Genomic DNA, 20,114 nt, shown 5'->3' on the forward strand with positions numbered 1-20,114 from the left:
GAAGGGCTTCATAACTGAGGTGCTCATGATCGTTTGGTTCAGCCTGATGGTGCTCATCGCACGGAACTGTACAGAGATGAGAAATCGGCTTTTGGGACTGAAGAACTTGTGATGTGTCGTCTTAGTGTGTCAGTGTGTTAGCGTCAAGCCACAACGCACCGAGACGCCCCCGTGCCCCCCCACCCGTGCCCCCTCTTCTCCCAACCCCCACAGATACTCTACTGGGGGAACTTCAAGCGGGTTTATTTTCGCGAGGGGGTACCGGGAGTTATCTTTATTACCGTTGGGCCCGGAGCCCTGGGTGTACCTGAAAGACCAGAATTTATTTAAGAATTGGGAGCGGGGTCCAAAATAAACTGTAAAGGGCAGGCGGGATATGGGCACCTTGAGGTGGGGCTGGGGCGTGGGGTTAATGGCGGAGGGGGGGGCACTGGGGGCGGTGGGGGCAGAGGGAGGTGCGCGAACCTCTCACCCTTGAACCTCTATCCCATTGTAGCGCTCAGCTGTGTGTACAAGCTGTCAGTGTGTGGAGAATCAGGCCCCCTGGGTAGAGAAGTGGTGTTTGAACTGTGCACTTTTACTGCAAGTTTCTCTGGTGATAAAAAAAAAAAACAGCTCCCTGTGTAGAACATCCGCAAAAAAGACCACTGTCCAAACTGCGCCTCACGCATTATAATGGTAAAAAAATATCTAAGTGCAGTGATTATACCCCGGGTACTTACACTGACAGAACGAAGGCAATGGTGCCTTTTGGCTTTTCGCACGGGCCAATTTGCGTCATAATGTGATTTAAAATGCCGGAACGCTCTGTGCCATTTAAACAGACAGATCAAAGACCGGTCTGCAATCCGTTTGTTGTAGGTTAGCAGGAGCCAAGTAGCTAACGATGCACAACATTGGAGCACGCTGACAGATGCATTTGCCATTTCGCGGGCAGAATGAAGGTGCTTTCCCGGCAGACTTCAGCATCTGTGGGGGGGGGGGCATCTGCTTCTTATCAAGCTGCGAGACCTCGCGTACTGTACTCCTTGTTCGCCAGGTTTGTACGAGACACAAGCGTATCTGCTAACCTCAATTCCGCTAACAGCTGATGCGGTCAGATCATCGCAGCGGCATTCGATTGGCCACAGGAGGCAGAGCCGGACAGCTGAGTCGTTACGTTTGCCCCCCCTCCCCGGTCTCTTGCTTTCCCGACGCGTGCCCGCCGGGGTCGGACGCTGGCACGGTTCGATCCGCTCCCCGGGGGTACGTCATCGCGGCGATTCGTAAACGACGCCGTAGATCACTCCTGGTGGGAACGAAGCGCCTTCTCAGTGGGGGCTGTGACCGACGCGGAATAGAGAAGGGATTACGTTTCGCTTTCCCACCCTTTTCAGCCGAGGGGGAAGAGTGATGGCCCTCCGGCCTTCTGGGACGCACAGCTTGCTGCTCTCTCTTTTTCTTTTTTTTCCCTCTATCTTTCCCATAATCCCCCCTCCAGTGCTGCCACAGCTCTGGTGACTGATTCTCCTTTGCATTTGTCATTTGGCTGGCAGTGCATTGTAAAGTCAAAGGCCAGGCTAACATGTGAAAGAAGAACTGTTTCTTTTTTTTCCCCCCCGCAATGAGACTGATTCGAGAGACGATTAAAAGAGCGTGACATCACTTGGGGCTGCTGGGTGGCTCATTCGGTTAAGGCACCCCGCTGTGGGGCACGGATGAGCCCCGAGGTCTCGGTTTGAATCCACTTACGTGCCAGTGCTGGGAGCTCCATAGGACGACAAGTAACTGGCGATTGCGTTGTCTCAGAGTATGGGAGGGTTCAATCAGGTTAATTAAGGTGCCCGTGGACTGCATGCTACCTTTACGGTGAAATCTGGTCAGTCAAAGACCTGTGTGTCGCAGTGAAAGTCACTCATCTCTCCTGTCCTCCAGTGCTTAGCTTTTATTACTGCAGCCCAGAGTCCCACAGATCCTTATGGGCTGCTTCAGAAATGGAAAAAAAATTTCTGGGGAGCAATGCATCTGTATACCTGTGTGTGTGTGTGTACGTATGTGTGTCAATCATATAATACAGACTGAGTGTTTTCCAGTTTTCCAGCATATAGAGAGTGTGAGAGTTCCCCATTCTCTTAGTGTTAAAGATATGGCATTTGCCTCAAGTGCTAAGAGTGTGTGTGTGTGTGTGTGTGTGTGTGTGTGTGTGTGTGTGTGTGTGTGTGTGTGTATCAGGGAATCAGCCCACAGAACATGTGCTGCCTCACACTGTCTGTACAGTTTGTGGGTCCCTTGTAAAAATCACAGCTTGGATTGCGTCACCGGTGGGTACTTGGATTTGCCCCACCTGCCAGGTAAACACGAATGCAAATACCCTCGTTAGCTCTCCGACCCTCGCCAATGTGACGGGGGGGGGGCGGTGCCAGGGGGTCCGGCTCAGCTTGGGCTTTAAAAAAAAAAAATTAAAAAAAAAAGAAAGTCTTATGAGTAATTAATTCCACGGTGGGGTGGTTGCTGAGTACAGCGGTAGCCTGGGCTTGTTTGCTTATCTGAGCACGGGTACTCAAAGACAAGCCGTTCTCAAGCTCTCTCTCTCTCTCTCTCTCTCTCTCTCTCCAGTCCTCCCATCCCTTGCAGATTTATCGCTGCTGATGGAACTCTTTTTGAATGTCTGAACACTGTGTGTGCCTTAGAAGCAGTAAAGAAAAACATGCAGTTTCTTTTTTTTTTTTTCTTGACAAAGTCAATCTTGGGAGAGGAGGGGAGGGGGGGGGGACCCCTTTTTAACTTTTGTCCATTCTTACATCTTTCAAGTAAGAATTCCTTACACTAAACTCTTTCGTCTCCATATTAGTTCAGATTTAAGTATATACAGTAACTTTTAAATATGGTATTAAATCATGTTTCAGACATTCAGACATTTATTGCTGTCTAGCAAGGAGCAATTAATGCCACTAATAAAAACATTTGTAACCAAATACAAGGTGAAAATCTCTCTCTCTCTCTCTCTCTCTCTATATATATATATATATATACATGTATATATATGTGTGTGTGTGTGTGTGTGTGTGTGTGTGTGTGTATGCGTGTGTGTGTACTTACGCTTAACATGTCATATGTTTTACGTAGCCCTCTTACGTTTTCCCTCCAGATCATTTTCTCAGAACGTGAGGGGCAAGCCAAAAACATCGCCCACTCGGTGGTGGAGGAGTCAATGGGACGAGTTAAGATTCCTCCTCTCCTTAACTGGCTGCTCGTTCCTATATAAGGGTCTGTGTGTGCCGTTATTGAACCAAGAGTCTCAGAGTTGCTCTGTAGCCCGCACACCGCTGCCAGTCAACACTTCGGATTAGCCGGCGCGAATCTGACAAAGAAAAATAACTTCACCGGCAAAGAGGAGCAAGATTGTTCAAGTATACCGCAAATCGCAGGAAGCTTAAGGATAATTACCCGACAAGTCCACAGATTCTGGTAAGATGTCTTTTGATATGATGAGACGCTAGTTTACCTGCTGCTGTTTTCGGTATTTTAACACCTGATTCAATTTCATTATTATAGCCACTGAATATTCATAAGTGATGCGATGTTTCCGTCATAGCGGATGATACTTCGCCTCTCCGAACAGTATTGATTTAGCCTACATTACGGCTTCATGTGGAATGTATTACAAGGTGTTTTATGTAGGCTATAGAGAAAACACAAAGGTGCCAACTTCCAATGCACAATATCGCCAACTTTGGAAATCCTGCTTCGTGTTTTTATTTTGCGTTTTATTTGCAGGATAAAATCATAGGATCGGGGTTTTATTTATTTTATTTATTTTTTAGAAATGTGTGTGGTCGTAACTGTGTTGCCTCGAGTGAATAAAGTTGCACGATTAAATAGCCAGCTCGCGCCGTCTCAGAAAACCGCCACTGTGCAGCGCTGGCAGAGTGAAATGATTTGCACGCGGAGGCGCTTTGCGGCGACTTTATCAGACTCGAGAGAGAGATGATGGAGCTGAAAGCACATGCTTGTTTTGGCTCAATGGACCCTCGTGAGTGTTTCACTAACTTGGCGAGAGGAACGCTGGTTTGAGTGAGGGAAAGAGACAGAGAGAGAGGGAGAGAGCAGAAAATCTTGTTTAGATTTTTTCCGTGTAATTAAATTATTGATGCAATTTCCATATGGTCCATCGCTCAGTCCCATTATGACACCACAAAATCCGTTACAATTTACATTCGTCTGTCCTCACCCTGGACAAGAAGAGAAGGGGACACAGGGACATTCAGGATAAAAGCTCAGGATACGGACAGTGTGGGCGGCACGGTTTACCTTTGTGAAAACAGGCTGGCCTGTGTTTGTCTTGCTGGTCTGTCTGTCACACTCACATTAAATTCAGGACGACGATGAGAAAGCACAGAAATAATCCCCCCACAGGATAGGAGGAGGGGGTGAGGGGGGCGTGCAGGGCCTGGGGTGGTTACCGTGGTGACAGTGTGTTGACACAAACCAGGTGTCAGACCTCAAGCCTTGTCTCCAGAGGGAGGGATCAGAGCAAAATCTACAGCCCCGTCCTCGCCCTTCTCCCTCCCGCGTGCGCTCGCGGGCACTCTGGCTCAGAAGTGGCGCTGTCTGACTTCCCTCTCAAACTTTGGCGGTTGACTGTAGCCAACCGGCACACACGGACACTGCCGGTGTCCTTATTCGAAGGAAGAAGAGTAGCTACGATCAGACGGCGTTTTCGGCACGGGTTTTCTCTCGTTCCTGGTAGACAGCAAATAAATGTCACAGATTATCTGTGGGACAATTCCTCTGTTGGTCACGTGACATATGTTTGAAAAATCACGCCAGAAAGTTTTATTTGCCCACGTGATGACCTTCTTTCTAGTAAATAGGCTATTTCACCACCAGCGCCATAAATTAATATAGTGGTCGTGTTAACAGACAGATAAATCATGTTTTCCGGTAGAGATGTAAATAGAAATCTAATACGTGGTCCTCAAGAAACCCAGTTTTATCAACATCTACTTTTTTACGAGTTTCCTCCGTTTGCTAATGAGCAGATTTTAACAAGGTTAATAATATGGTTCTTCCAAAATCAGTTTTCTCAATCTTTGCATATTCAGCAGTTTCTGATACGGCATTTGGTGCAGTTGCGCACAAACAGGAATCATTGAAAGAGCAGTAGGTTTGGTATTATTAACTGTACTTTAAATGTTATGTCTGAAAAGTTAAATAATACTCGATGATAAATTGCATTACTGCCGTCTGCAAAGTGAAGTAATGTTCATCAATAAACTGCATCACTGCTGACTACTACGGAAGCCTGGGCAATTGATGCCTTTGTTGTTTCAACAGTTGGCGAGGAAGTGAATCGGTGGTCTCTGAGACACTATCATTAGGCAGGGAGAACATTGAGAACATTTTTAAAAAGACGCTGGACACAGTTTTATCATGCTTTATACCAACGTTGCTTGTATATATGCCACGAGATTGTATGCAGTGACTTTTTGTGTCAGTGTTCTTACCGATTTTAATGTGAATCTGAGCCACGGTCACGAGTCCCCAGTGCTGATATGTTTCTCAGTTAGGGCTCCCTCTAGTGGTCAAAAGACGAAACGTCATTCTTAATCGCGTGTGCTGACTGACTGTTGCTACGACTACTGCAATGCGTTCAATGCGTTCCACCATCGGTTTGTTTGCCATGCATTTAATGCAGAGATGTGTAATGTAAGTCCTCACACTGCCTCCTTTAATGGATGAGGGTGTGGTGAACGTGAAAGAAGAAAGAGAGGAGAAAAGTGGGAGAAAGACGGTGGAGGGAGGAGGCAGTCAGTGGCTGGCAATGTTTGCCATTCAGTTTTTGCTGGCTAGGCTCGGTGTGTGTGTGTGTGTGTGTCTGTGTGTGCGTGTGTGTGGGAGTGTGTGTGTGCGTGCATGTGTGTGTGTGCGTGTCTGCGTCTGTGTGTGTGCGTGTGTGTGGGAGTGTGTGTGTGTGTGTGCGTGTGTGTGTGTGTGTGTATGCACAGGCCTGTCTGGATGAGTGTCCACTGAAGCCAGCTTATTCAGGGCCCCGGAGCTCACAGGCTGTGCTTTCTCTCCGGCCCGTGTACACAGAGCTCGGGAGCGGAGAGCACACACACACAGGCAGCCCACTGTAGTCTGCAGCAGAGAAACGAAAAACGAGGAAGAGGAGATGAACGCCGCCGTGCCCTGCCTCGCCGCCCTCGCCACCCTCGCCCTGCTGGCCCTCCACGCCCGCGACGGCGCCGCCCTCTTCTTGCCCGACTCCCCCGAGCTGCGGCGGCTGCTGGACCGCTTCCAGGAGGAGGCGGACCGCAACGCCACGGGGAGCGCGCCGCGCGGGCGGGCCCGCCGAGCCATCCAGTGGTCCGACCGCCAGGAGATCCTCCAGCTCCACAACAAACTGAGGGGCAGCGTGTACCCCACGGCCTCCGACATGGAGTACATGGTGAGTGGGATTAAAACCCGCCAGTCTCAGGCATGCACGCAGATTCCCTTTAGCGACCAGTTGACCAGTTCATTCTGCATTTCGTCCAATGCAAGAGCGTTCATTGTGGGTGGTGGTTGTGCTAGGCCATGCCTCTCGGTTAATGTTCATAAGATCGACCAAATTGGAATGTTTCAGCTTTAACGAGTAGAGAGAGTTTTGAGTGTTTTGAGGAGTATGGAGATGACTATCTGGTTTGTCTGTAGAATCTGTGCTTTGGCTTGCGTTTGGTGAAGGAGAGACGGAGATGAGTTGTTTGGAAAGGTCTTTATGTGCTTTCCGCTCTTAATCACTACAAAAAATGGGAGGGGTGCTCTGCAACTACAGACTCCATAAACCATCAGAGATACACAGATGAAAAATGTCAAAAACTATTTGCCAAAAACAATGTCAGAGCACTCTGATAATAAAGAAGGCTTCCAGGCAGAATTTTTGTCTTTTGCATTGACTTCATTTCTGAGGTTCTCCCGTTTCAACATGGCTTACGCCTTCCTCAGAAACGTCCAGGAATCTCTTTCTGCCTAGAAGTCCACTTTATTATCAGAGTGCTCCAACTTTTCATTTTCCAGTGAATAGTCATTGTGAAAGGTTTCATCTGTGTGTTTTTTTGTAATGGGTAGAAAGGGTTGGGGAGAAGAAGGGCTGTTTTTATGTGCCAGTGCAGCCTCTCACCTGTGACTGGTATTGAATGCAGAAAATACCTGCCTCAGCACAGTAGTCTACTGCAGACTCTGAAGCAGGGCCAATTTTGGGGGTATACAGGCTAACGCCGCTGTATCAGCACCTGGTTAAAAGGCAGGCCCTGTCATCTGCTGCTGCCATAAATCAGTCAACTGCTTTGAGGCTCTCTAATGGGAACGGGTGTTTTAAAAAAAAAAAAAAAAAAAAATTTTCCAAGGCTAATCTTCTGACACCTTTTGGAAAGAATGAACTCATGTGCAACTGTTGCCAAGGGGGTTTTCGTTTTGTTGTCGGTAGGGCATGGGGGTTTAATTTGGGCTGTTGCTAGCCTGACTGCAGACTGCCCCGCAGAGAACAGCAGACAGAGGGGGAAGGGTCAGGGCCGGGAGACGGGCGGTAAAGACGCAGGCCTGAGCCGTCTGTATCAGCCTGGCAAGATGCTCTGGTGCAGGGGGGCTAGGGGCCTGTGTACTGCTACATGTACAGCCCTGCGTATAGCACCATGTGCAGCCCTGTGTACAGCACCATGTACAGCCCTGCGTATAGCACCATGTGCAGCCCTGCGTATAGCACCATGTGCAGCCCTGTGTACAGCACCATGTACAGCCCTGCGTATAGCACCATGTACAGCCCTGTGTACAGCACCATGTACAGCCCTGCGTATAGCACCATGTACAGCCCTGTGTACAGCCCTGCATACAGCCCTGCGTATAGCACCATGTACAGCCCTGTGTACAGCCCTGTGTACAGCCCTGCGTACAGCCCTGCGTATAGCACCATGTACAGCCCTGTGTACAGCACCATGTACAGCACCATGTACAGCCCTGTGTACAGCACCATGTACAGCCCTGTGTACAGCACCATGTACAGCCCTGCGTATAGCACCATGTACAGCCCTGTGTACAGCCCTGCGTACAGCCCTGCGTACAGCACCATGTACAGCCCTGCGTATAGCACCATGTACAGCCCTGCGTACAGCCCTGCGTACAGCACCATGTACAGCCCTGCGTATAGCACCATGTACAGCCCTGCGTACAGCCCTGCGTACAGCACCATGTACAGCCCTGCGTATAGCACCATGTACAGCCCTGCGTACAGCCCTGCGCATAGCACCATGTACAGCCCTGTGTACAGCCCAGCATATAGCCCTGCGCATACCACCATGTACAGCCCTGTGTACAGCACCATGTACAGCCCTGCGTATAGCACCATGTACAGCCCTGTGTACAGCCCTGTGTACAGCCCTGTGTACAGCCCTGCGTATAGCACCATGTACAGCCCTGTGTACAGCCCTGCGTATAGCACCATGTACAGCCCTGTGTACAGCCCTGCGTATAGACCTACTTACAGCCCTACACACAGCCCTGGCTCAGCGAACAAGCCAGGGTTTCAGTGAGCAGCAAGAGGCCAGGGGCTGGGGAGGGGGGATGGTTGTTGGTGGGGTGGGGGTGATGGCCATTGGGGGACCTGGAAATTTACTGAGAGGGGCCGGGCGCTGGACGGGACTCCCGTAGGGGGGGGGGGCTGAGGCTTTGAGCGGATCTGAGCAGGGGGAGTAGAGAGAGAGCCCACTCCCCCCCCCCCCCTGCAGTTTCCTCTTTTTCCACAGGTAGTGGACAGTATTAAATTAGCCTGGTTTTAGACCCGGATTGGGTTTGTAGTGGAGGGAGTCCAGGTTCTAGCTCCCCTGGGTTCAGTGTGAGGCTCACTGTGGGCTTGGGGGGCGAAGAGTCTAAAAATGTATGAGGTTTATATTTGAAAGAGAGTTGGATGTGTGAGAAAGTCAGTACACACTGCAACGGTCCAAAATTTTGGATGACACAGAGATGAGGGTGCTGGACATTTTTTACCACCTGGTGGAAGATTTGAATGTTGATTGCTCAGCTAGGTCTATCACCAGAACCGCTTCAGCAGTTTGCCTTTTAATTATATCAGAAACACGTTCTGCAATTTTAGAGGTTATGCCTGGGTGAAGGTAATCTGCACAGCAGTTAGATAACTGTGCCGCCTGTGGCACAGTTGTGATTTACTGTGTGGGGAGCCTGCGCTGGGCTCTCGGGTCCCTTGGCCTCTGCGCTTGTTGGCGAGTGTTGCCGTGGTGACAGGCGTGTAACAGGCGTGTGTGCTCCCCCCTGTGTGCGCAGCTGTGGGACGACGGGCTGGAGCGGTCGGCCACCCAGTGGGCGGAGCAGTGCCAGTGGGAGCATGGACCCCAAGACCTGCTGATGTCCATCGGGCAGAACCTGGCTGTGCACTGGGGCAGGTGAGAGGGCGGGGCTCGCCGCTGGAGGGCGTGGCTTGCTGGCTTGCCGCCAACATATCCTACATAACCTGTGCTGCACTCCAATGCTATGCCGTGCGCACCTATCATACCCAAAATGCACAGGACCTGCCACACTGTGTTCAGACACTGCGCACACAGCTTGAAGTCGCTTTGGATAAAAGCGTCTGCCAAATGAATGTAATGTAATGTAATGTAATGTTGAAGTCACAGCGCACCGCACTCAAAACACAGCACGATCTGCACAGTGCTCCTAGCGTAGGGACACGCATGCATGAACACAGGCCACATCCTGCGCCTGGCACAGGGTACCGGGGAGTAATGCCCATCACGCGCTCAGCCCGCAGATGAGAGAGAGGGCCGTGCTTCGCCCGCTAATTCGGGGGATCGGGGACGCCGTACAGTGCCCCATTGTGTGGGACAGCGGGCGCTCTCCCGCGGCAGGTGCTGTGCCAGGAACCTGCACCCCTTCCCAAAATCCCCCTCATCCTCCCCCTCCTCTTCTGATGCCAGCCAGGAACGGTGGCTTTTCAGCACTGCAAAAAAAATAGAGAAGAAAGAACAAAGCCAGATGATGTCAGCCTGGCGTAGATTCCTAGCCCCTCTTTCACCGGCTGGCACGGGTACAGACAGGGCACCCGTCCCACAGGGCTGGGATCAGATTAATCAGCAGAAAGGCTCTGGACCCGTTTTAGGCACCACCGAAGGAACTGACGGGACAGCCTCCCTGGTATTTCCCATGAGCCCCCGGGGCAGCCGTGCGGGCCATGCTTTCTGTGTGCTGCTACTCACGCTTCCACCCCCCCCCCCCATCCTCTCCCCCCCCCTCCCCACAGGTACCGTTCCCCCGGTTACCACGTGCAGGCCTGGTACGATGAGGTGAAGGACTACACCTACCCCTACCCTCACGAGTGCAACCCCTGGTGTCCCGACCGCTGCTCCGGGCCCATGTGTACCCACTACACCCAGGTGAGCCGGCCCTGCCACGCCCTGCTGGCACAGGGTGTCTGAATGCTGGGAGCGCCCCCTCTGAGGCGGGGCAGCCTGGCGGAGGAGGGGGGAAGAGGGGTCTTTGGGCAGGACAGGTGCGCCCCTCACCTGTGGTCTTAACCCCCAGCTGTCTGCCTATGAGCCAAAACCTGCTCACCTCTTTACAGCGGCTGCCACGCCTGAACGTTATAACAAAAACAGCAGCCATCCCCTGAGACTGACCGGCTTTCAGACTTTACACTGTGGCTGGGATGGGTTTACAAAAACACAGTTCCCCACCCCTCCCCCCTCTCTCACTCCCTCTCTCCTTCATCCTCTTCTCCAAATCCAGGTCATCACCATCTGGAAAGTGTTCTGTTCTCCCCATAACTATCATCCTCTGTGTTTGACCTGGATTCCTTTGTTGGTGTGAGGAATGTGGAACAGGGAACAAAGCCAGCCTCATACACACACACACCCACACACACACACCCACATGCACAAGCACCCACACACACACACAAGCACACACACACACACACACGTACACGCACACACACACACTCACACACACCCACACACTCACACACACACACCCACACACACTCACACACACACACACACACACACACACACACAGTCACACACACACAGACCGATTTCGCTTGCTCCTTAGCTGTGATTCCCTCGTCACAGGGGCTGGCGATGGGGTTTGGTCTTAGTTCCCCCAAAGTCTCTCTGTGATAAGCATTTCCTGTATCACTGTAGAGATCAGATTGAGCGCTACAAGCTGTTGCACCAGTTCTGCAGTGTCACGGCTGAGTCACTGTTTCAGGGTATGACCCGTGTGGAGTCTCTTTGGAGAAGGAAGAGGGGAGAGCGCATTCTTTTTTTATCTCTCTGTCCTTCTCTGTGCCTGTCTGGGCTATTATGAGACACAACGAGTGAGTTAGGGCAGGACTATAACCTGTCAAGGTCAGTGTTCCTCAAATCATTTTTTTTTTAATAGCCCAAATCTACCAGCATTCTGTGTGCTCATACTGGAATGCTTATTACAAAATTTAAAAAACTAAAACTTTGTGCACCCAAAGAAATGACACTATTTTCCATTGATAAACATTTTTGAAACTATGTTCCAAGTAAACATTTTGTGCTTGCTCCTGAAGGAGGAGGAGACACAGTGCACACTGGTCCAGCTGGTGTGTCCGTGTGTCTGCGTGTCTGTGTGTCTGTGTGTCTGTGTGTCTTTGTGTCTGCGTGTCTGTGTGTCTGTGTGTCTGTGTGTCTTTGTGTCTTTGTGTCTGTGTGTCTGTGTGTCTGTGTGTCTGCGTGTCTGCGTGTCTGTGTGTCTGTGTGTCTGTGTGTCTTTGTGTCTGTGTGTCTGTGTGTCTGCGTGTCTGCGTGTCTGTGTGTCTGTGTGTCTGTGTGTCTTTGTGTCTGCATGTCTGTGTGGCAGTAGAATCCTGCCCGTTGTTCTAGAATGTCGTGCTTGTGATGCGGTTGCGCTCCAGTAGAACAGCGATGTGAACACCGGTGTCTCTCCCTGTCTCCAGCTGGTCTGGGCCACCACCAACAGAGTGGGGTGTGCGGTGCACGTGTGCCCCAGGATGGACGTGTGGGGAGAAGTCTGGCAGAATGCCGTGTACCTCGTCTGCAACTACTCCCCGAAGTAAGAAAAGCGGAGCTTCTCCCCCTTTCCCCTTCCCCCTCCCCCCTCTGTCCGCACCCACCCCGTCTGCTTCTTTTCTTTCTCGCTTCCTGCAAATAGGGACTTTTCATTCGACGTGTCTGTTTAGAAAGCAACTTTGGGACAGATTTAGGTCACAGACGGAAAGGTGGAATGGAAAGTAAAAAAAAAAGAAAAAGGAATAAGTGATTATGAAATGGAAAAGAAAAACGAGGCCTGACAGCTGTTTAATGGTTGAACTGCCAGCAGGACAGAGCGCAGTGTTTTGACAACACAGGCTTGAGCTTCTTGTCCGCGATGGTGTGCGAGAGCACGCTAAGTGCTCTAGCTCGGTCCGGTGACCATTTTGGGTGACTGTGTTATTAATGAGAAAAATGTAGCGTTTTAGCATTAGCCCTCGATGCTAACTCCTGTGCTAATCCTCAGGGGGAACTGGATTGGAGAGGCTCCTTACCAACACGGCCGCTCCTGCTCAAAGTGCCCGCCCAGCTACGGCGGGCGTTGCCGGGACAACCTCTGCTACAAGGGTACGGGAGCTTTGTCTGAAACTCGGCTCAGGCTGTTGTTACATATGTTACATACTGTAACGCTCGAAAAATTGTTGAGATTAATTTAGATATATAATAATGAATATTAAATTGAAGTGTGTGTTACATAAAGTCAAGTATGGTTTTGTAACATATTTGCAATTTGTGTACCATATCCTTACAGCATTTTTTGTACACATATGGAATGTTGTGTGTATAAACAGTATACTGACTTGCCTCTTACAGCACACAGTGCACACACTATGCTGTAGCTAACAGTGGTTTGACAGAGCAGTTAAATTGCTTTAATGTGGATGTGGTGTTGTGTTATATTTTGATGATGACTTGTCCCTCCTCATCACCATGCCATACCCCCACCCCACACCCCCAGGAGAGTCACAGCGCCCCGAAACGGAGGACATGAATGAAGTAGAGCAGGCTCAGGTGCCGGTCAGGCCCCCAGCAACGACGACTGCCAAACCAGCCCCCAAACCCAAACCGGCGACCCCCAAAAGGCCCTCTGCACCCAAGAAACCGCCCACGACCAAGAGGCCATCATCCAGCAAGCCAGCGGCCACCAACTTCCTGGGTCAGTGTCTTGGATAGGATTGGTTCTTGGCGGTGGGGGCAGGGGTGGGGGCGGGGACACGGGCAGGGGCTAGGGCGGGGGCATGGCTATGGTTTAGGGACATCTTTGTGCCAAGCCAGGTTCATAACCCCTCCCCCTGCCCAAAGTATTTTAGAAACAGCATTTGCGCTGCTGCAGTTTATTTAATACAGGCATGTTTAGCTGCTCGCATGACCTACTGCTCGCTGTTCAGATTCCGCGACTGCTTAGTTTGTCATCTGATTGCTTTTTTATTTGCTCTGTTTTTCTTGCAGTTCAGAACGTTAAGTGCGAGACCAGGGTGCGAGACAAGTGCAGAGGACCCACGTGCAACAGGTCAGCCAATCCCAACTGAGCTTTCACTGTCCAGTTCGTTTAAACAGGGGAGAGCCTCGCCACCAAGCGTAGAGCGCCCACTGGTGGGCCATTAGGGAACTGCCACCGGCACAGCTGTCCGTCTGCTAGCGTTTTGCAAACAGCGGGCTGCACAACCGCGCTCCGCTAACCAACAGTGGAGGTGTGGCAATTAAGATTTTTCTTGACCGTTAAAATGATACGAAATCGTTGGTGAACGGCCGTGCCGATTGTTGACATTTGAGATGCTGCCGGGCCGACGGTTGGCACCGACGGCGGTCCGATAGCCGCTCGCCTGCTCAGGACGTTCCCTTGCGAGGTGTGACTGATGGTCGGTCTGTCCCCTCTCCTGCAGATACAACTGCCCCGCGGACTGCATGAACAAGAAGGGCAAAGTGTTTGGGACGCTCTATTACGACGTGGTGAGTCTGTGGCCCTGACCGCACGCGTTTCCCGGGCCTGCTGGGCTTTTAAATGACCGCTTTGGCGGCTCTTTGCTTAACACAGGAGCTGGAAAGAGCGCTCCGTATTTAGCGTCTTACGTTTCCCCCCTGTTCCCTCGACGTTCCAGCAATCCAGCATCTGCCGTACCGCAATGCATTATGGGGCGATCGATAACAACGGCGGCCTGGTGGACATCACTCGGAAAGACAGGCTGCCGTTCTTCATCAAGTCGACGAAGAACGGGATCGAATCTTTCAGGTAAACGCCTCAGTTTGGCCCGTGACTGACGAACATCACGCCGAGTCTGTTCATTCGGTGGCCGTGGCTTCTCGTTCCGTGAAAGAACATTCTCAGCATTCTGGGAGAGGTAGTCATAAAAACAGCATGAGTCTTGCTGAGAATGCGGAGGGGACTGAATCGCTCATTCACTTCTGTTTTAACCTTCACAGCAAATTCAAAACGGGGAACGCGTTCACGGTGGCCAGAGTAGAAGGTAAGCCAGCCAGACCCCTTCCAGATACCCCGAAAAATGGCCATGTTTCTTTCATACGGGAAGGCCTTTGAAGGACTGTGCAGATGTCAGTGACCTTTGTCTTTTTCCTTTCTCCTGCAGAAGTGTCAGTGGACTGCTATGCCACAGTGAACGAGATCTGTCCTTTTGGGAGACTGCAAGTTAACTGCCCCAGGTACTGGTCTTACAGATCCCGTCAGTCCGCATACGTGCACCAGAACAGAACTCAGTATTGACTCCAGCTGCTTTTAAAAGCCTTTTACAGTAACCAAAAAAACAAAAACAAAAAAAAAATTACACCCACAATATTTGCCAGGCCACAGACTGGAGGGAAGCTTGGGAGGTTTAAAACCTCGATCACTGAAGGATTTCTTAAAGCTGCAAGGTCGGCAAACAAGGGCACAAAAGGTCCTTCATTCTCAGAAGAGGTGCGCAAATTGCTTCAGGACCAAACGTACCTCCCTCCAATGAAACCGACACAGCTAAACACATTGTGATGCCGCCTTCAATGCTAGCGACGAGCTGCTGATGTCATTTCCTGAGCTCTCAGAGCAGGAGGTGACAGGAGTCACAGCGCTTCCTGCGAGTGCCTCCGTCTCACCCTATTGGTCGATCTCTCCTCAGAGTGTTATGCCCGGCCAACTGCAAGAGCCAGCCGTCCTACTGGGCCCCGGTGGTGGGGAGCAACATCTACGCAGACGTAAGCATCTACTTCCTGCCTGCCTCTATAGCACCGGGGGAGGCCTTGCGTTTGGGGGACCGGCTGGGTGTTCCATGGTGGATGTGAAATATGCTGAAAATACATTGAGATAAAATTTATTATCAAAGCGTAAAAAATATTTCCGCTTTCCGAAAATGCAATTTTTTTTTTTTTTTTTACAAATCCCCAGCTGTGAAATATATTCGGCAATATGTTTTCCGAGAAGTGCACATGTTTACAATACATTGCAGTACATTTTATTTGCACCAGGGTTGGAATAGCACTTACGAGCCCCCGGGTGACTCGGTGAACACGGATAGGCCGGTACACGGGAGGTGGGCGGGGTCTGGCTGCTGTGCTGCTACTGGCATCGGTGCTACTGGATGACACGCCCACACCACAGCTCCTGTTCTGATTGGTGCCCGCTGGGCCAGGGCTTGTATCTGACATGGGGCTGGTGTGCTAGTGGCTAGTGACACTGTCAGGAGGGGTGGGGCTTATCTCCCTGGACAACGCAGTGAAGCTAAGCTACTCCCTAGTTTTGTACCCTGCCGCCATCCCCCTCCCCCCCTCCCCCTTCACCTGCCCCCTACTGATTCTCCAGATGAAAATAAGGGGAAACCTAAATATTTTTACCAGGCGGGTGGCTATGCAGCGGGACGCAGGGGTTTTTGGGAAGGGGGCGCTTTGGAAACTCGCTGCCCCGACGTGAACCTGTTGCCCTCGGCTCGTTTCAGCTTCCCCCCCTGAAGGAGCTGAGTGCCTTCCCAGCTGGCTGCACTACAGAGAGATCCCCAGAGACCTCCAGCAGCCCCCCCCCCCCAATTACTCACATTGTTCAGGGATGGAAATCAGGTCAACTCTCCAGCGCTCGCGCACAAGCTTCATTGTACCGGCAGCTAGAAAATACAACAAGTACAATAGAACAGAAAAATATAGTTAAAAAAAGAAAACACAAAAATTAAAAAAGCAGGATAACCTTCTGATAAGACCGATGTACTTGTAGACAGGCCAGCTCTGCCAGCCAAAGCGTCTGCTAGCTTTCTGTGCCAGACATTCTGTTAGCTTTTGGATCTAAACTGATTGTTTTTGTTAAACAGTTTACCCCCCCCCCCCCCCCCCCCCGTGGTCTAAAGAGAGTAGGAGAAGAGACTTTCATATTTCAGCCCTTCCGGGATTTAGTTTTCTTCTGAGTAGGCCTTGACCCCAGGGGCTAATAGATGTGCTGGGTGTGGATTGTGCAGGCTTGCGTAAAAGGGGGTGAGATTGAGCAGGGCAGAGTTCCAGGGTGCTGGAGGGGGGAGCCCCCCTGAGCCTCCGGAGGGGTACAGATAGGCGAACAGTTCCGGACGTGCCCTAGATCCATACTCCAAAGTGCCGCCTGGAAGGCTTTGTTCACTGGACCGTGTGCATGTGCAGCAGCCGTGTGCCAAATGGGAAGTAAATAGAGGGGGGGGGGAAAAAAAAAGCGGCCTACTGTTTCATGTCATGGTGACCTGACCGCTTCACCGATTGTTGCTATGCGCCGGTGGCAGAATTCCATGTTCTGATCAATGATGCGGTGTGTGTGGATGAAAGAGGGAAGTACGGCGTTGGGCAAGGGGGGGCGGGGGGCAGGGGGCGGGGGGGTTGGGGGGGGCGAGATCGCACAGCCTTTGATCAACGGTACCATCTAATGAAGTTGTACAGTTGCCAGATCGTGTCAGTTGGCCCAGTGTTTGTGTGTGTGTGTGTGTGTGTTTGTATAAAGAAACACTATGATAGTGAGACACAATAGGAATGGTAGAGCTGATTGCTCTTTGTAGAGCAGAATGTGTGTCAGAAGCAGATTTTAATGAAGCTCTCCTCTCCCCCCCCCCACACCCCCAGAGCTCCAGTATCTGCCGGGCAGCCATCCACGCCGGGGTGATCAAAGCTGACGGCGGCTACGTGGACGTCCTGGCCCTGGAGAAGAGGAAGAGCTACGTGGGAACCCTGAAGAACGGGGTCCAGTCAGAGAGGTGCCCTTTTCCCCTTCTCCTCCTCCTCTTCCTCTCTCCTTCCTCCTCGCCCCACTTTTCCCTTCGCCACGGTGCCGCGCACACTCGAGACGCAAGCATCAGCGGCTTACGAGCCCGGGAATCTCGAGAAACCCCCCCCCCCCCCCAAAAAAAAACCAACAAAATGTGTGGGCAGGCCGATGAGCGATTAGGCCGTTTTATGTGCGGAGAGACCACACACGCCATCGCTTTGCTTTCTCTCTGCGCCGCCCGCCACTTAACTCGCCGCAGCGTGTGTGCAAAGAGCTGCGTTGACAAAATAAGGGAGAAGACGCTCGTGAAATCTTAACTCCCCGCTGAACCAGAAACCTCGGTTCTGGCGATCTTCATCGTCGTCACAGGCACTTAAGGCCCAGAAAACCCCAGAAAACCCCAGAAAAACCTGCTTTGGTGTGGCGTACTAAAGCACTTACAGCACGAATCGGCCTTAGGCTTTTGCCTTTGGCAGACATGTTTCGTGTGTCCACCTACACTCCTTTTTCCCAGGATCCTTTTTCAAAAGTTTTCTAGGAAAAACCTCCTCCGTAAACATATTTAGTTAGTCTGATTAATTGCAGATATTTTACAGTTGAATCAATTTTGGTGTGTGTGTGGGTGGGGGGGGGGGGGTGCGGGGTGGGGTGGTGATTTTCCAGAGAACTGGGCATAGAGGGCTGCCCTTATTACCAGGGTTGTGGTGCGCTGCCATGGCGACGCCGGAATTCCCAGAAGGCACCCTGTCAGGAGAGGAGCTGCTTGACGACAAAGGCTGCCTCTCATGCGCTAGCAATGGGGTAGCGCGCCGCCGGGGCTAACAGAGCCCAGAGCTGTTAACCCCCCCCGGGCTAATGATGACGCGGTGAACGGGGGTGAACCACCCATGTCGGCAAACACTCATAAACGTGGAAACGGCTGCGAACTAGCGTCCCTTTTAGCCGCCTGTGGGTGGGAACCCCGCCGCGGGCTGACTCATCGGCTCCCATTGGGGTGCGATAACGGCTTATCTGCTGTCAGTGGGATGGCTTTTGTCCACACTGGAGTTCTGAGAAGGTCAGGGCGTCAAAGCCGTCGAATCTCGGCAAATCAGTGAGCTACAAGCAACCGACCCAGGAAAGATAGTCAGCCGATTGCTAGAGAGGTGGGCTTCCGCGAGAAGGGGAGGCAGCATCGCCGGTGAGCAGGCAGTGTGGAAGCGTACAGATTCAGCACTCCTGCGACTGCTCTGAAGAGCCGTGTTCAGAACATGAACCACAGGGTTTTTATTTCCCTGTTTGGGAATATGTTTGCCAGAGAAAACAAAACAGGGGAGGAATTATCTTAACTGACTCTCTATTTATCTCTGTTAGTGCTTTTTTTTTTTTTTTTTTTTTTTTAAATGAAGTCATTACTAGGGGATCAGTAATTTTTTAACATCATCTCTGTTCTTCAGCCAGATACTGTTGTCCAACTCTGGAGACAAGATTTTAGTTCTTGTGTTTTGGTTCCCTTTTACAACAATGGAAACTAGACTAAGCTTTTTAATGGTATTTATGGCAAGCAAGGGCACTCCAGATGGGTGTGAGGTTTTACTGGGGGATAAAGATTACAGATGACACTGAAGCTTCTCGAGTTAAATCTTTGGGCTCAGTAGAGGGACAACGTTTCATATAAGGACTGGAAACCCCCTGGGTTTATGGATTGTGATCTGTATTTTACATGCATGCTCTGGAAAACCCATTGGGGAAATATTGCTGTGTGTGGATGGTCTGTCAGCTGCGAGTGAAGGACTGCTTCAAGTTTTCCTCTCGTCTTTTTTCCCCCGCAGCAAGAGCAACCTGGACGGAGGCTCGTTCCGTGTTTTCACCGTGAGACAGTGAGACGTCACACACACGCACACACACACACACGCACACACACACACGAGCACGGGGCCCTCCAGTCCAGTGGCTCCGGGTGCACACAGGGTCTCCCCATCCACTCTGCATGGACAGGAAGTGCACAGTGTCATCGCCATGGCAATTACTCAGATCTCCCCCCTGCCACAGCACACCCACCTGCAGAAAAGGGGTGGAGCTTCACTATACCTCTTGGGCATTTCGATCAGATCAGTCAGTAATGTCAATTTTACAACACAAGAGGAAATTAGAAAGGGCCTTTTTTAAATCTCTTATTTGTATAGATCTGTTAGGTGTTGATATTTTTAATGCCAATACAAGAACATATGCAAAATGCTGTACAGTATCAATAATGATTTTAATAGCGGTGCTGGTATACCCATCTTGAAGTGTAGGTTGTAGGTTAAAAAATGAAAATATCTTTTCATTTATATATTTATGTATAATTTTTTTAATTTACAGAAGTAAATGATTGATCTCGTACACAGGAATGTATATTGATCACACTTTAATCATTTTGTACATATTTAATGTGATATACTTGATATTTACAGTATATGTTCAAATCATTATTTGTTCTGTGGTTTTTTTTTTTTTGTTTTTTTTTTGGATGCATGTCTCAACATTTGTTTGTTTTTTGAGATATTTCGTTTCCATGGTGAAAACACCCACACCTAGGTGCCTTTCCCAACGTATTTAAAGTGAGGGCAGGTGGCTGTGGATGAGGCTCTGTGGTGGAGAAAAGCAGACCCATCCTAAAATAAAGCTGCTGTTTCCCTTTGTGGTGTTGTGCAGAAGAAATGAGAACTCATATAGAGAATGGATACGTAGCCAGAATAGTGTTAGTTTCAACTTTCAAGGAAATAATTGTCATCAATACTGTATCTTCTGTGCAGTAGACCAAACCTAGTCCTCTTTAAACCCCCCCCCACTACTTCTGCTCAGCTCAGTGGCAAATGATATGCCCCTCCTCACCCACACCACCTGCCCCC

The 20,114-nt window shown here is 50.6% G+C and overlaps 1 protein-coding gene across 1 annotated transcript; it reads left to right on the forward strand.

Annotated features, from left to right (window-relative positions):
- The first annotated feature begins 3,172 nt into the window (after nt 1-3,172).
- LOC118226974 (cysteine-rich secretory protein LCCL domain-containing 2-like) lies at nt 3,173-19,843 on the forward strand. The gene is made up of 15 exons (XM_035417001.1): nt 3,173-3,447; nt 6,076-6,430; nt 9,295-9,413; nt 10,268-10,400; nt 11,954-12,069; nt 12,514-12,614; nt 13,006-13,203; nt 13,497-13,557; nt 13,931-13,997; nt 14,147-14,277; nt 14,469-14,512; nt 14,633-14,705; nt 15,155-15,230; nt 17,100-17,230; nt 19,053-19,843. The coding sequence occupies exons 2-15, from the start codon at nt 6,155-6,157 to the stop codon at nt 19,102-19,104; spliced, it is 1,578 nt and encodes a 525-aa protein (XP_035272892.1). The 5' UTR covers nt 3,173-3,447; nt 6,076-6,154; the 3' UTR covers nt 19,105-19,843.
- The last annotated feature ends 271 nt before the right edge of the window (nt 19,844-20,114 follow it).

The sequence above is a fragment of the Anguilla anguilla genome, chromosome 5 (genome assembly GCF_013347855.1).
Source record: "Anguilla anguilla isolate fAngAng1 chromosome 5, fAngAng1.pri, whole genome shotgun sequence".
Taxonomy (NCBI): Eukaryota; Metazoa; Chordata; class Actinopteri; order Anguilliformes; family Anguillidae; genus Anguilla; species Anguilla anguilla.